This window comes from Primulina huaijiensis, chromosome 8 (assembly GCF_012295235.1).
Source record: "Primulina huaijiensis isolate GDHJ02 chromosome 8, ASM1229523v2, whole genome shotgun sequence".
Classification (NCBI taxonomy): domain Eukaryota; kingdom Viridiplantae; phylum Streptophyta; class Magnoliopsida; order Lamiales; family Gesneriaceae; genus Primulina; species Primulina huaijiensis.
Genome location: NC_133313.1, coordinates 2,796,016 through 2,813,754, shown reverse-complemented (window position 1 = coordinate 2,813,754; position 17,739 = coordinate 2,796,016). Strand labels below are relative to the sequence as shown.

The window sequence follows — 17,739 nt, the reverse complement described above, 5'->3', positions numbered from 1 at the left end:
AAATTTTAGTAGTCCAAATCTTTTTTTAAAATTAAAAAANATATATAATGTTTATTTTCTATCATGCTTCGACTACCGTTGACTCCAAATCCAGATTTGAGCACGCGCACGTCTCCGCTGCTTCAAAACAATATTAACCACTCAAAGATCAAAGTTTTCATGAAAAATTCTAATAGGCACAAAACCCTTATCTCTCTTTTAAATATATTTAATTTTGAAATGATTTTTATTTCATTATATAAATTAAGTGTACATTGTCGTTTCAACATCAATATTGCACACAACCCTAATCGCAGAGGTTGCGATTTTTTTTGGTGGAAAATCGCGAATCAGCGTATCAAGCTTTGAAGAAAAAATCGAAATTGTCATATGATTGAAAGTATTGAATATGTGAAGCTTTGTTTCCTCTTCTTGTTAATATTATGGATTTTTTTTTATTAATTTTGATGTGTGGTATGAAAGCAGGTTCTAATTAAAATTTGAATCTAGACATCGGAAAATTGTGTTGGGGAGTTGAACATGAGTTCAAGAAAGTGAACTTTGACAGGTCTAATATGACAGATTTATATGTTCTGTATGGCCTCTATGGTGGTAATTTGGTGAATTTTCGATTTTTATTATAGGATTTCTGGGATAGTAATAGAACAAGGTCTGATATATATTAGAGGAGATCAGGGCGTTGCAGATATGTATGAAAAATATACGGACTTAGACTTAATAACTATTTGGATTGAGGAGAATATTTCACTCCCTGATTTGGTTTTGGACCTAGATGAAATCACTATCGAACCTGAGGAGATTTTATGTTCAGGTCCGATAGGTTATATTGAATGAGCAGATCTCTTGTGAGATGGTCTCACGATTTTTTATCTGTGAGACGGGTCAACCTTACCGATATTCACAATAAAAAGTAATATTATTAGCATAAAAAGTAATACTTTTTCACGGATGACCCAAATAAGAGATCCGTCTCACAAAATACGACCCGTGAGACCGTCTCACGCAAGTTTTTGCCATATTGAATATAGTAAAGTTGGTGAGGTTGTTGAGAAGAGAAAGAGAAACGAAGATAAAAAGAGTGAAGTTGAGTGGTGAGGAAGATGACCTCATAAGCCTTGATGGATCAGATGAGGAAGGCCCTAGACATCCAATTTATAAAGAGAGGCAAGATATGAAACAATTCAAACTTCTTGTTGGTATGAAATTCAAAAGTGCACAAGAATTTAGGGAGATGTTGAGAAATAATATTGTTAGAATGAGTAATGATTTGTTGTTGAAAAAGAATTAGAGTATTAGGATAACTGTTGTGTGTAAAAAGAGTTGTGATTGGAGGTTCATGCCTCTTTGGTTCAAGGTGTGTTAATGTTCCAAATCAAAACAATTAAGGGATAACATGTTGAAAAATTTTGATGCTTAATGAATGAAAATTAAGCAAATTAATCAATGTGTTTGATTGAAAAAATTCGAAAAGAAAAACGAAGCTTAATGAACGAATATTAAGTTCGGTGGTTCTGAATTAAACTCGAAACGAGCTCATCAAATGTTGAAAGAAACTCAAACAAGTAGTCGGAACATGTAAGGGACGAAAATCGAAAAAAAAAAATTCGGGCGTGAACAGTGGCAGGCGCGCGTTTGCGCGCGCAGGTGCGCGCGCTTGCCAGTGGCAGGCGCGCACATGCGCGCGGACCTGCGCGCGCCTGCCGAGAGCGCTCTGCAGCGCGCAGGCGGGCGTGTGCAGGGGCGCGACCCTTCGGCTGTTTTTCGTGTCCCTTCGATTTTTCTGATATTTTTTCATTTCCTTGGCATTCTTTGATGATTGTGATCAGTTACCATGGCCAAGGGACATTCCCATGAATGAAAGATCATGTCTCTTCATTTGGAAAACATTAAATATTTGATATTTTGAAAATCAAACACAATACATCATTTTGCATATCTTCTTCTTCCTTCTTCTTCAAGAGAGAGTTCAATTCATTTCCTTGTTAAAGAACTTGAATATTTGAGTGCTCACTATTCAAGAGTTGTAGTTGTATCTTGGGAGAAGATTGCCACAAAACTCAAGCACATTGTGAGGGAAAATTCTTCTTAAGTATAAAGTGTACAACACTTGCCTCTACAAAGCCATTTCTTTGTTTTTCTCTCACATTTTAATACCCCAGTCAAACAATCTTAAGAAGAATTTGGTTTTTGATCATTAGCAAGAAGAATTTTCAATGGCTTCATCATCTACAACACAACATCCAACCATTGCACAAGGAGAGAAACCAGAAAAGTTTTCTGGTGCAGATTTCAAAAGATGGCAACAAAAGATGCTCTTCTATCTCACAACCTTGAGTTTGTCAAGGTTCTTGAAGGAGGATCCTCCCACCGTTGCTGAAAACCAGACGGACACCAACATGAGGGCCGCTTTGGATGCATGGAACCAAAGTGATTTTCTTTGCAAAAACTACATCCTCAATGTACTTGACAATGCATTGTACAATGTGTATTGTCAAGTCAAGACCGCCAAGGAACTTTGGGACATGCTTGATAAGAAATACAGAGCGGAAGATGCAGGCTTGAAGAAGTTCATAGTTGGGAGATTTTTGGACTTCAAGATGGTGGATTCAAAGTCCGTAATGAGTCAAGTGCAAGAATTACAACTTATCTTGCACGAGATTCATGCGGAAGGAATGAGTCTAAGCGAGTCCTTCCAAGTTGCTGCATTGATCGAGAAACTCCCCCCGTTGTGGAAGGATTTCAAGAACTATTTGAAACACAAAAGGAAGGAGATGGGATTGGAAGATCTCATTGTGAGATTGAGGATAGAAGAGGACAACAAGAGCACCGAGGCCAAGGCAAGTAAGATGGCAGCAAGGGTGAACATTGTTGAATCGAGTTTACAAGGAAAGAAGAGGAAGTTTGAGAAGCAACCACAACAACGCCAACAACCACCAAACAAGAAGAAGTTCAAAGGCACTTGTTATAACTGCGGAAAACCAAATCACATGGCTAAGGATTGTAGGAAGCCAAAGACGGGACATCCTCACGCCCACGTTGTTCAAGAAAGGTCGGTACCATTTGATTTTTCTCAACTTGATTTGTCTCCAGTTATTTTAGAAGCAAACTTGGTTGAAAACTCAAATGAGTGGTGGGATGATACCGGAGCAACTCGAAACATTTGCTCCAACAAAGGGATGTTCTCCACATACACTCCATCGACCGGGAGAAAACTATACATGGGGAACTCCGCTACATCTGAGGTGGTGGGCACCGGAAATGTGGTACTGAAGATGACATCGGGTTTGGAAGTAACTCTTGTTGATGCACTTCATGTACCAGACATAAGAAAGAACCTCGTGTCGGGGTCTCTGTTGGTCAAACATGGGTTTAGACTAGTATTTGAGTCTAACAAAGTTGTATTGACCAAGAATGGTCATTTTATTGGAAAAGGATATCTCGATGAGAACTTTTTCAAGTTGAATGTAAAGGCTATACGCCAAAATGTTGTTGAAAGTAATAAAGACAAAAGTTCTATTTACTTGCTTGAGTGTTCTCATTTATGGCATGTTCGTTTAGGACACGTAAATTTTAATACCTTGCAACGTTTAATGAAACTTGAATTATTGCCTAAACACAACGTCGATCCAACACAAAAATGCGAAATATGTGTTGAAGCAAAAATGACCAAAGCGCCTTACCACTCGATTGAAAGATGTACAACTCCTCTAGAACTAATACACACCGATCTTGGTGATTTAAAGTTTGTACAAACTAGAGGAGGGAAAAGATACTACGTGACATTCATTGATGATCATACGAGGTACTGTTACGTATATCTTTTGAGGTCTAAAGATGAAGCTCTTGAAGCATTCAAAGGTTATAAGACCGAAGTTGAGAATCAACTAGGCAAACAAATAAAGAGGGTTCGAAGCGATAGAGGGGGCGAATACGGAGTACCGTTTGATGAATTCTGCACATCTGTGGGTATAATTCATGAAACGACTGCTCCTTATTCACCACAATCGAATGGCATTGCCGAAAGAAAGAATCGAACTCTAAAAGATATGATGAATGCTATGTTAATAAGTTCAGGACTACCCCAAAACTTGTGGGGGGAAGCAATACTATCGGCTAATTACATCCTTAACAAGATACCCCACAAGAAAAATGACAAGTCACCTTACGAATTGTGGAAAGGTCACAAACCTTCCTATAAGTACCTTAAAGTGTGGGGGTGTCTAGCTAAGGTTGAAATAACAAAGCCTAAACAAGAGCGAATTGGGCCAAAGACGGTCGACTGCATATTCATCGGATATGCACATAATAGTAGTGCCTATAGGTTTATAGTGCACAAATCTGAAAATGCAGAAATGAATACGGGCATGACAATTGAGTCAAGAAATGCAGTATTTTTTTAAAATATATTTCCTTGTAAAGAGAGGAAAGAAAATGGTTCTAGCAAGCGAAAACTTGATATGGAACATGAAGGTCAAGTACCTACACATAATCCAACTATAAATAAAATTGCTATACCATTGGAAAGCTCTTCAAAGGAGCAAGAACCAAGAAAAAGCAAAAGGACTAGAATCTCAAAGTCCTTTGGTCCAGACTTCCATACTTTTATGTTGGAGAATGAACCAAAGGATATACAAGATGCTCTGGCTAGTCCTGAAGGTCCTTATTGGAAAGAAGCCATCAACTCTGAAATGGATTCCATTTTGCAAAACCATACTTGGGAACTAGTGGATCTTCCACCAGGTACCAAGCCATTGGGATGCAAATGGATATTGAAAAAGAAAATGAGAGTTGATGGAAGTATTGAAAAATACAAAGCCAGGCTTGTGGCTAAAGGCTATAGACAAAGAGAAGGTCATGATTTCTTCGACACGTATTCACCAGTTTCAAGAGTAACATCCATTCGTGTGCTCATTGCTATTGCAGCATTGCATAACCTTGAGATACATCAAATGGATGTCAAAACGGCATTCTTAAATGGTGAACTTGAAGAAGAAATATATATGGAGCAACCTGAAGGCTTCATTGTTAAAGAACAAGAAAGAAAGGTCTGTCGTTTAATTAAGTCACTATACGGACTTAAACAAGCGCCCAAGCAGTGGCACAAAAAATTTGACAAGGTAGTATTGTCAAATGGATTTAAGATTAATGGGTGTGACAAATGTGTTTACATTAAAGGCACTCGAGAATCTTATGTAATAGTATGTTTATATGTGGATGACATGCTAATAATGGGGAATAACCAAGAGTTGATTAAGGGTACAAAGAAAATGTTGACAAAACATTTTGATACGAAAGATATGGGTATTGCTGATGTAATTCTAGGGATTAAAATCTTTAGAACTCCAGAAGCAATAGTCCTATCTCAGTCTCATTATGTAGAAACAGTGTTGAAAAAGTTTAACGCTTATGACTCTACCCCAGTAAAAAACGCCTTAGACGTAAATGTCCATTTGGCAAAGAATCGTGGAGAACCAGTTTCCCAACGGGAATACTCCAGAATTATTGGAAGCCTTATGTACATTACTAACTGTACTAGACCTGACATCGTTTGTGCGGTTAACAAGTTAAGTCGGTTTACAAGTAATCCTAGTGATGCACACTGGAAGGCATTTACAAGGGTGCTTAGATATTTAAAGCACACCTCAGAATATGGACTAAATTACACAAGGTATCCCGCAGTACTTGAAGGATACTGTGATGCAAATTGGATTTCTGACACCAATGACTCCAAATCCACCAGCGGCTATGTATTTAGCATTGGTGGGGGAGCAGTCTCTTGGGGGTCATCGAAACAAACTTGCATTGCTAGATCTACTATGGAATCGGAGTTCATAGCGCTAGATAAAGCTACAGAAGAAGCTGAGTGGTTTCGCAACTTTCTAGAGGACATTCCGTGTTGGACAAGTCCAGTGCCAGCAATCATGATACATTGCGACAGTCAGTCAGCAATTGCAAGGGCACAAAACAGTATGTACAATGGCAAGTCTCGACATATTCGTCGAAGACATAATACTGTGCGACAGTTGATCTCTAATGGAGTTATATCTGTTGATTATATTAAATCAAAGGATAACTTAGCGGATCCGCTTACAAAAGCATTAAATAGAGATCAAATGTACTGTCTGTCAAGAGGAATGGGTTAAAAACCTACCAAATAAAGTTTTCATAATGGCAACCCAACCTTGTTGATTGGAGATCCCAAGATCTTGGTTCAATGGGACAACTAAATTATGAGAACTTGAGGAATCACTCCTCATTCCTAAGACGATGAGTGAAGTTGCCTACAAAGGTAGTGAGGTTAAGTATTGTACTTTTAATGATTCCGTAGCTTGCAAAAGCGGGGTAAGTAGGATACCCTTTTACAAGGAGATCACCTATGTACGTGTGAGGACGGGCCGCCTCGATGAAACACGTATGAAGCCAAGATGTGTTCCATGGCCAAAACGGACACAACCGATAAAACAAAATGGAAATGGAAGAAAGGTTATCATGTGGGTACAGTTGTCTGGGTTTACATGAACCGCCAAGAAGTTCAAGACATCACGTTCACTTCGTGGCCTAGTAAATCCGATTGTATTCTACTAAGGAAGGTTCAAAGCCAAAAACCACCTCTCCTGATGTGATAATTTTTCGTATATACTCTCTCTTATGCATCACGAGCATTCATGCATTAATTTCATTCATGTGGGGGATTGTTGAAAAATTTTGATGCTTAATGAATGAAAATTAAGCAAATTAATCAATGTGTTTGATTGGAAAAATTCGAAAAGAAAAACGAAGCTTAATGAACGAATATTAAGTTCGGTGGTTCTGAATTAAACTCGAAACGAGTTCATCAAATGTTGAAAGAAACTCAAACGAGTAGTCGGAATGCATTTGCAAAGTCAAGTCATTTTACATAACAAATCATACACATAAATATGGAAGAAATTACACATGCATTATGACAAAAGATCATCTGCCTAACCAAAATTTACAACGAACTACAAAAACATCAACTTACTTGAACAACAAAACAATGAGCACCAGGAGGAAAGCACACAAGCAACCCAACTAACATGAACATATTCGTCTCCAACTTGCTGTTTCGTGTCTCATGCATCCTAGCTAGATATTACCTCACCCTCCTCAGGTTGCCTTTCCACACCACCGTAGTTGTTGTAACTCATACCAATGTCACCAATTGATCCACCTTCACCTTCACTTGGTAACAAACAAAAGCTTTCGGGCTTATACCAAAAGAAAAACTCACATTGCTTCATTACACAACTATAATAAAGCATTCCTTTTGACACCGTCTTCTCGGATACCACGACTCAAATATCATCTGAAATCTTGCAAAAACACGGTGACAAGTTCGGATATCTTAAATCCAAGCTGGACTTCAAGTTTGATTTTCTACATTTGTTTTGTGACTCTATTGTTGATGTTATCTTAAACTCTATACCTCAATAATGATATGGAAAAGAAGAATAAATATAAATTTATTTGACAAGGAAAGGATAATGTAGTCAGGTCATATGCAAATAAACCACTCACGACATTCGTTATATGGGTGAAATTTTAAAAAATTTAGGAGTATATCTCTTGTAAGACGGTCTCACGAATCTTTATCTGTGAGACGGATCAACCCTACCGATATTCACAATAAAAAGTAATAATATTAGCATAAAAAATAATAATTTTTCATGGATGACCCAAATAAAAGATCTGTCTCATAAAATACGATCCGTGAGACCGTCTGACACAAGTTTTTGTCAAAATTTAAAAATCACAAATTAACTTATTTATTTAATAAAAATTTTCAATTATACAATTATCCGCAACTTTCACGATCATCAGACCCCACTCCTATTCCATCATCATCTCTCCCGACGGCACGACTCCGTTTCCAGTCTTCTGGCAAATATCTTAGTTTCTTTCAACCAATACGGCGCCGTCCCATGGCCGTGGTAGTCAGCAACATATCCCCTTTCCTAGAAATCTGCGCATCCCCTCCTCGAGTCCCCGAACTCAGACCTCGCCTCCTTCCCTCCGACGCCGTTTTGAGCATCTTCAAGAAGGATATATACGTCACCACAACATACTTGGAATCTGTTTTCGATCATAAAGAGCGACACTTGACCAAGAGGACATCGAACCAGTCGAGGGTGAACGGAGTCGAGTACGAGAATTCCAGCGACGATGAGAATGGCAACGGGAATGGGCTTGATGAGGAGCTGGGAGAGGATGATGGGTTCGATTGGGAGAAGGAGATGAGGAAGAAGGTTAAGGAGATTGAGGAGATGAAGGAGCTGGAGAAGAAAGCTGAGGAGTTGCAGAACAAGGTTGATGTAGAATACGGCGATAGAAATGGTTGGGAAGAGACTGAAGAAGAGAAGCGGATGAGAGTAAAGAAAGAACTGGAAAAGGTTTGTTCTTTACATTTTTTTCATGACAATTACCGAAGTTTAGCTCTTGGTTCTATTTTTTGGCTAAGGAATGGCTGTTTGCTCTGGTTCTCGTAATATGTTATTGAATCTTTGGATCTGGCTTGGTATGTATGAAAGGATAATGGACGCTTGCGCCTACACATAGCAATCGGGGGAATGTCCCTAAATATTTATAGTTTAGAGCTCTCTAAACTAGGCCTCAACTTTGAATATAGAAACTCAGCTGTGAAATCCATACTCAGTATAGAGCAGTTCGAACCAGTAGAGGGAGATCAACAGAGAACTTTGAATATATTGGATCACGGAAATTTTGAATATGATGGGTTGAAAATGGGCACGATCGAGAAGCTAAAAGTAATGGTTTTAAGTTGATTTCCTTGTGATGGATTGAAAGTGGATTTTCATGATAGTTGCATGGGTAGCTCACATGTAAACTGGTAATGCTAAATTTTTCTAATTTTTGGGAAGAAACTGTTTGATCTCATTTTACTGAGTTTTTTAATTTAAGAATGTGAGGACAAAAATGAGTAGTTTATAACATTGTTTTCCAACTTGTTCTGAATTTTTATTTTTTTTAAAAAAAAAGACTTGAAACTATTTTATCTTGTTATTTAAAGATGTACTAGATTGTGGGATAATTATTTTATACTTATTATAATAATGTTCATTCATTAGAGTTGAATAAACTTTTTTAATTTCTTATTTTTTAACTTAATATTTTTAATTGATGACATAAAAATAATTAATGGAGAAGAAAGTGAATATTATACGCATTCGATAATAAATTTAATCAAGAAAATATTAGTTCATTAAATTTTAAGTTAAATTTGCTTAGTTTGTAGACAATAAGATTGATAATTCAAATTTATTCATTTTTTAAATTAAGTCATATTAATTTGTAGTTTAAGATGAAAATTCCACCTTTAAAGTGCATTGTGTCAATTATATGTGTTTAGGGGGTGTAATGTGCCAAAATTTAATTTTTGGGTGCAAGTGTATACTTAGGGGTGTAACATGCCATTTACCTCCACAAAATAATGTCCATAAGTTAATTTTTTGTTGAGTGTTTGTTAACTAATCTTAATACTTCCTTCCATTTGATTTTTGTTTATTTAGGATGTATTTGGATTGAGTCAGTTGTAATTATGAGTTTGTTTGGTTGATTTTCACTATGGGAATTCCAAATTTAACTCCGACGAATTTATACTGTAGTTGTAATAATGATAATGAATTACAAATGCACCCAGTGCTAGTGTCATCTCAAATCTCTCTTCAAAGCTTTTTCTAATCAATATATAGCGGATGAGAGTAAATATGAAGGTTGTAACTGGTGGCTAGACGGCTTCTTGTCCTGAAGATCATTTTGTGTATAGATATCCGTGAAGTTTGCTGTTGATGGGAAGGACCCTTGAATCTTGTTATTCATCAAATGAAATATTTTCCTTTCTTCAAAAAGGAAGTTCAGTGTTGATGAAGGCTCATTTTTCACTTGCTCGATGAAACTATTAGTTGAGGAAGCATTAAATATTTTGGCATGCGGTGTATAGGTAGCAAGGGAGCGAGCAGAACGAAGACAAACAGCTCAGCTGATGTTCCAATTGGGTCAAAAAGCTTATGAAAAGGGCATGTATAGACGTGCAATCGAGTTTCTTGAAGGCGCACTCACGATCATCCCCAGGTCGACCTTGTTTGGCGGGGAGGTTGGAGATTCGTTATATTATTCAAAAATATATTTTTTGGTATTCATCATCTGTGCTTGAGTGGTATTCATTTGTACAGATACAAATATGGCTTGCCATGGCTTACGAGGCCAAGAATCGCCATGCCGATTGCATTTCTTTGTATCAGCAGCTAGAAAAGACTCATCCCAGTGTCAGCATTTGACGACAAGCTGCAAATTTACGCTACATATTGCAAGCACCCAAGCTTAAGATCACTCAAGAAGAGATGGTTACTATTCCAATAATAGGTTCGAGTTATGACAGGTGAGCTTATTTTTGCGAATCGTTGTACGTTTCCAGATGGATGCTTCACATATTGTTGAAGTATAAAACTATTTGTAAACTCGATATTTTGAAAAAGTGGTTTCAATATAATATCAGAGCCTGGAGGTCATTGGTTCAGAATAACTCGTGCACTTTCTCCTTCATTTTTCATTGACTTGGTTTTGGGTGCCTACTTCTTAGTTTTGTGAATTTGTTGCTCAGTACAAAACCAACTTCGACATGTATGCGTTGGAATTCCCCAAATTTTGGCTTACACACGAGAGAGTTTTGTTAAAACTATTCGACAATATCTCGATCACATCCAGTGAGCTCAAGTGAAACAATATATAATGAAGTTCTCATGAAGTTTAACTCTGTCTCTCTCTCTGTTCATTGTATTAGTTATGCGGCGACTTGGTCTGACAAGTACAAGGACCAAGACCGAAGAATGAGTGGCTCCACGACAAATCAACTTCCATCAAACAAAGACTATTTAGCCGACTTTTTGGTGTGGAAACCGCCAATTGGTTTCGAGAAAAGCAGGGCCTTCTGGGTGGTGTTAGCTTTGTGGATCGGTCTGGTTGGAGCCGCCCTCTTTCTGCGAAGTTGAACCACTCGTTATGTATAGTAAATTTCTGATGCTTTATCTTGTATTCTTTCTTCGGTACAGCTCCCTATTGTTGTGCCATTTGCATGAAGCTCAAACTTACTTCTAGCATCCCCCAAAAGCACACTATAATTAGATAAATAAGTGGATTGATAGAGACTTAGAGTAATCAATCAAATGATTGCTTTTCTTGGATCTGTAGTGGGGAGAAAATAAATCGTTTGATTGTTTATGCTACCAATCAACTTATATAGCCACCGTTCAAATTTATGTGAGCATCGATGAAGTAATACTCACATGTTGGATGTGATAAAACATATAAAAATTAGAGAAAATAATTCGTTTGATTGTTTATTTTACCAATCAATTAATATATGTTCTTATTATGGTGTGCTTTGGGGGATGCAAAGCACACACCGTACACATTTATGTGAGCACAGATGAGCTAATATTCACATGTTGGATGTGATAAAACATATAAAAATTACATATTGAATAGGTGAGTGTCACCTCATCGGTATACATTTGAGATTTACAGCAATCAAAATTATGTATATATATGTTGTTCATCAATGAGATATCATTCATTTATTGGATATGATCTGTCACTCACATATTTAAATTGTACATCCAATAAATAAATAATATTTCATTGGTGGACATGATAAGTATGCAACATGTCAAAACTATACATCCAATAAATAAATAATATTTCATTGGTGGACATGATAAGTATGCAACTTGTCAAAACTATATATATATACACACACACAATTTGCCCAAGATAAACTTTTTCCATAGGATACAAAAACAGAGTCTTGTACAAATATGTATGATTTCTTCCCATGGAACGTGAAGGGGACAAAAAGCTCGTGCTCAAACGAGACCTAGTCACAGATTCCTCAACTCTCCATCGTACGATATCATTGACTAGCTTAAGAACTTTTCAAAATTATATCCTGAATCGATGTTGGTAGCAACACGCCCTTGACTCCATGGACGTGCACAAATCTTGGTCTCGATCCGGTATAGAAAAATAACAACTTTTGATCTAGACGATGCACAACAAATCAGAGTACATAAATCATTATATCTTGAAGATATCCTTCAATGAAGATTATTTTAGACATGGTTTCCTTTAGGATCTGATTCCCCTCCCCAATTCTTGATCCTTCGAGCAGCAGCTGATGCCTGAACCACATCCAGATAAATTAATTATACCATATCATATAAAAAGATAATAAGGATAATAAAGCAAGTGAGTGCAATGAAGCACTAAATTTGTTCATACCTCTTTATTCCAATTTGTTCTATAAACAATGAAAAAGAGAATTACTGTTTGCACAGTTGTTCCTGTTATCATTCCATACCAAATACCCTGAAAATCCAATACATGGGCTTGTGTTCAATAATTGCATAAATATATTTTAAACACATATACATAATTTAATACACAAAATCTATATATATGTGTGCGCGCGCGCGAGAGAATAATGGATTACTTACTTGCACTCCCATGTTAATTGCATACCCAAATATTAGACCCAAAGGAATACCAAAGAGATAGTAGCATGCAATGTTAACATAGGCAACCAATGCTTGCCATCCAGCCCCAATAGCCACGCCTACATTCATTCACACACAAAATGCTTTCTTCAATATATAGATATAAATAAGAACAAAATTTATATGAAACTGGAATTAAACTACCTGAGAGGGAAGGCTGAAAATTGTTGATGACAATGCTGAATGCAAGCAATGGTGTGAGGTGGTACACAACTTGTTTGACAGCTTCACTGCTTGAAAATAAGGAAGGGTACTGTTTCTGGAAGATGAGGATGAACATCGAGATGAGGAGGCCGATCAAGAACGACGATATCACCACCACCACCACCGAGAATTTTGCTGTTCTTGGATGTGCCGCGCCCAATTCATTAGACACCCTTACGCTGGAAAAACACAATGTATATATGAAGCCAAGACAATGCACACAATTAAACATGAAACTTTAGACAGGACTACCTTATTGCTGCATTGAAGCCAATGGCTACCATGACAGTCCACCCCAATATGTTTGTGCTGCAACAAAAAGTCAAAATTATTCTGTAAACATGAAGTAACAGATAATTATCTATTTTACATTTTAAATTGTTTTTTTTTTTTGGGGAGGTTAAAACCTTACAAATATTGACAAAAACTTGTGTGAGACGGTCTCACGAGTCATATTTTGTGAGACGAGTCTCTTATTTGGGTCATCCATGAAAAAATATTATTTTTTATGCTAAGAGTATTACTTTTTATTGTGAATATCGATAGGGTTGACCCGTCTCACAGATAAAAATTCGTGAGACTGTCTCAAAAGAGACCTACTCTACAATATTTGAATCATACACCTCAATATCTCAATGTGGCGTTAAGATCCGGCAGATCATCATCAGGGAAAAAAAGACTCGAATACAAGGCGTATAAATAAATACATATCACCTATTCAGTTTTCTTGAATTCTATAAATTTGAAATTTACTTCCTTCCGTTTTCAATAGATCAGTTAAATTAATTTAATGGATTTTAAACTCTCACTAAATACAAAAGTTTGAACTTCATTTTTCAAATCATTTTCTCAAATAGAAATAACTCCGTCAAATTTGGTCCGTCCATCCAACCAACCATAAAAGGAAGATATATACAATCAACTTATAAAATATCTACTTTAAAAAAAATATTGGGACATATATTTACCATATTGACAGAGCATCGACAGCAACTTCTGCGTTCTTCAAGTATCCAGCAAAGAGGACCAAAGCCATGAAGTACCACGTCTCTAAGCTGTCCACATTCAAATCAATAAAATATTCATTAAATTCTTTTTTTATCTTCACAATCATATTAAAAACCCATATAAACGAAATTTTAAAAAATATCTTTAAGAACATAGCATAAAATGGTAAATTTGAAACGATTTTTTAAAATTAAAATGAATTGACAATTTATTTTAAGGTAGATTTGAACTCACGTCACGCAATAAGATATACATTATCTAACCACGTCTACCGGAAGAGGGTATTATTATTATTATTATTTTATATAATGAAGAGGGTATTATTAATAAGCTGAAACGTTAAAATATTTATTATTATAATAATGTCTATAATAATTGATTTTTCAGTTTCTAGAAATGAAAGGATTCTGCCCCATGTCTTTCATCAATTACGACGCACCATTTTGTTATACAATTATTGTTGATTAATTATCCATATCAAGTAGTGCATTACTTAAATAAGAAATTTGATAAACCATCGATTTGAGAAAATTTGATATAAATTCTTGGGGTTCTCTACTCCGATCATATATCAATTTCAAAAATATTAATTTTTATATCAAATATATTATTTTTTTATAAATATAAATTAAATCAATCAATCTCACGAATATAATAATATTTTGTAAGTCTCCTTTGCTCTACAGACTTTCCAAAAAGCAATCGGACGGGGGGAAAGCTCATGTACGAAAATATGTCTGAAAATCATTTAAAAATACCAAAAGCTACTTTCTTATAAAAAGGAAAGNTATTATTTTTGGAAAAAAACAATTTTGCTCACATAAAAAAATGCATAATATTTATATTGACCAAGTCAACGAGTTGAAAACTCACTCACCACAACATGACGGCAGATTCGAGAGACAATCTGACGAAACCCCATAGATTATGAAACGCCTGCCATGAAAAGCCAGACCAAGCTCTGCCGCAACTCCCGTAGAATATATAAACCAGCTGCGCCACCACTATGAACCACCAGGACGCGTTCAGGACGAGGGCTCCGCCGCCCATCCCGTACCCCAGCTTCAGCATCAGCAACCAACTGAATAGTATGTGCAAGACTAAGGTCACCAGGGAAATCCACGCCATCGCCATCATCTTGCTCTGAGACTGCAAGAACTTGGCGATCGGAAAATTCAAAGCGTACGCGTAGAGCTGAGGAATCATCCAGAGAGCGTACTTCCCGGCGTAGAGTGAGATGCTCTCCGTTTGGCCAATTAGTAGCAGGACCGGGGTCGCGAAAATGTATAAAAACATCAGCAAAGTCGCTGTGGCGAGGAGGATGACCCACGATCTCTGCATGTAGACGCCGAGCATGTCGATTCTTCCGGCGCCGTACGCCTGCCCACAAAGCGTTTCCAGCGCGCTTCCCATTCCCAGCTGTTCAAATTACCAATCGAAACATTGAATAATACTTCTATATTTTATATCATACAGTACTTAAAAACTAGAAATTGAAGGTTATAGATTTAAACACTGAATATTGATTATAGAATTTATTTTCGCAGTAAACTAAAAACGGAGTGGAATCAAGTTTAACAATTCAAAAAAGTGAGAAATCTATACATACCATGACGCCGAAAGACAAACCGGCAATAACCGAGTTCTCGATGGTGAACGAGGCGAGTTCGAGTGTGCCCACATGGCCAGCAAACGTTTGCGTGATGGCACCGAGTGAGTACTGGCAAATGCAAGTGAAGATAGCGGGAGCAGCCAAATACCACAGCTTCCTCGACTCCGCACGGAACTCATCGAAGAACTGGTGGATTCCGGCGATCGGAGGTATATCATCGCTGTCTGCCACGAAGGAAGAACCGAAGGAATGGCTGGACAACGGGTAGGACGAAAGCACTGGAAGTACTTCGTACTCTTCTTCTTTTGGAGAGAGAAGCGGCTGCTTTGTATTGGCTGTTTCCTCCATTGAAGCTTCCACGTTTGCTCAGGATGTACTAATGGGTTCCTCGTGCTGGTCGGAATGTGTATTTATACTGCTTATTCAATGAGTCTGACAGGTAACTCATGATTAGCATGGTGAGTCGATCGATTTCAAGATTTCGTGGAATTGAAATTTTCAACAACAAAAACGTGAATGTGATAATATGCCATTTCTATATATACACACAATACAAAATTTTATACTTTTACATATTTAATATTGATATAAAAAAAAATCCGTGAGATAATCTTACGGTTTAATTGTGAAACTAGTATTTAACTCAACCAAATTCATAAAAAATATTATTTTTTTTATTATAAATATGAAACAAATTGACTATTTTACGAAAAAAAATTCATTAAACCGTCTGAGATATCATACAATCACCAATAAACTAAGTGACTTATAAATATCTATGTTGTTATGTTCTCTCTCTAATTTAGACTTAGTCTTGGTGCATTGCCCGATTGATATTATACAATTACCAAAATATACCCCCATCTCTTGTAATAAATAATATACATTGTATATAAAAGGTGCAAGCTGTAGCCATTAATTTTTTATACATTTTCCCATAGGAGAGAGAGCACTCGACACTTATTGTCGGTATATGTATCATTAAAAATGTAATTAATATTTAGTGGGTGTACTATTTTGAATTTCTACATAAAATGTAATTTCATATGTTGTAAATTTAGGGGAAGTTGGTGAAAAATTCTCAATCAAAATATTTCTTTGGGTTCACTCTTTACCCACTAAATTGTGGTACTATGTCATACAAAATGTGGTAGACTTAATGTGGAAATGTGGTACACTTCATGTAGAAATGTGGTACTAAAAAAATATCCAGGAACTGAACACAAAAAAAATCGACTGCTGAGGACTGAAGGCCAATTTTCCTTAAATTTATGGGTAAAATGTTATTATAACGTTGGAGTAATTTTTTATTCAAAATTAATGTTTGAATTTCAAATTTGTATATATATTTTTTCTCTTATAAATAATGGAATTATAAGAAATCGGCTTAGGATATATCTAAATGTGTTTGAGCTTTGCTCATATCCAAACAATTTCGAATAATATAATATTATTCTTAAAATTTCGAATTCAATTTTGTTTTGAAATATGTTTAGATTTGCATCCGTAACAAGAACACAACTTGATCTCTTACATGATAATTCAATTTTCAAGAAGTTTTTCAAAAAATTATTTTAATAATGGAAAATATTTTTTTTTTAAAAGCTAAAATAAAATAATTTTTTGAAATAGAATAATTATATTATTGCATAACATAAAGTACACCAACTTATTAATTACATAGGATATAATATGCATCACATGTTTGATGTTACCCATGTAGCTTTCAAAGTTGTCGGAGGTGGTGATCGTTTAGAATCTTTTTTTCTATTACACGACAATCTCAATAAAATATCTTAACATAATTTTTATGATCTATTATTATCTTCTGAAGTTTCAATAAAGAAAATTTTAATCCGACAAATGAACGAAAAAACTACAATTTCAGTTATGAAGGTATATGGATGTGATTTTTTTTTAAATTTTGTATATTTTATTGAATCGGATATAGTCCACTCATCATAATCACGTAATCAAATGACTAATATTATTGTGAAATTTTTATAATTATATGATCTAATTTTAGGTATAGTTTGGTATAATAGATAAGAGAGAGATTGATAAATAATCCTACTTATCTCACGTTTGTTATCTTTTTAGAAAGCCCATGATAATATCATGAGTCCGTGATAAATAATTTTATACAAGGATAAAATATCTCTTCTATGAGATGTGACAATTTTAATTTAATGATAAAAACATCACAAATGACTTAATTTGTCCTCAATATATACAAATCTTAAAACTTATCGTTCACTCGATTAACCTTAAAAATTGATATTTGACTTGACTCACAAAATCAATGGCTCAATTATCATATTACAT

At 35.9% G+C, this 17,739-nt stretch overlaps 1 protein-coding gene and 1 pseudogene across 1 annotated transcript; one reads left to right on the top strand and one right to left on the bottom strand.

Moving 5' to 3' along the window:
• Positions 1 to 7,804: 7,804 nt before the first annotated feature.
• LOC140982501 (uncharacterized) lies at positions 7,805 to 11,141 on the top strand (annotated as a pseudogene).
• A 665-nt stretch (positions 11,142 to 11,806) lies between these two features.
• LOC140983471 (protein DETOXIFICATION 29-like) lies at positions 11,807 to 15,835 on the bottom strand. Its single transcript, XM_073450535.1, has 8 exons — positions 15,412 to 15,835; positions 14,680 to 15,221; positions 13,763 to 13,849; positions 13,047 to 13,103; positions 12,735 to 12,973; positions 12,531 to 12,649; positions 12,316 to 12,402; positions 11,807 to 12,215 (listed from the first exon to the last, which is right to left on the bottom strand). The coding sequence occupies exons 1-8, from the start codon at positions 15,760 to 15,762 to the stop codon at positions 12,147 to 12,149; spliced, it is 1,551 nt and encodes a 516-aa protein (XP_073306636.1). The 5' UTR covers positions 15,763 to 15,835; the 3' UTR covers positions 11,807 to 12,146.
• Positions 15,836 to 17,739: the final 1,904 nt, after the last annotated feature.

Excerpts from the sequence above, each read along its gene's own strand:
- LOC140983471 (XM_073450535.1), bottom strand. The coding sequence starts at position 15,762 with ATGGAGGAAACAGCCAATACAAAGCAGCCGCTTCTCTCTCCAAAAGAA. Across the intron at positions 15,222-15,411 it reads GTTTGTCTTTCGGCGTCATG|CTGGGAATGGGAAGCGCGCT; the intron begins GTATGTATAGAT and ends TAATTTGAACAG. Across the intron at positions 13,850-14,679 it reads GAATCTGCCGTCATGTTGTG|CTTAGAGACGTGGTACTTCA; the intron begins GTGAGTGAGTTT and ends GAATGTGGACAG.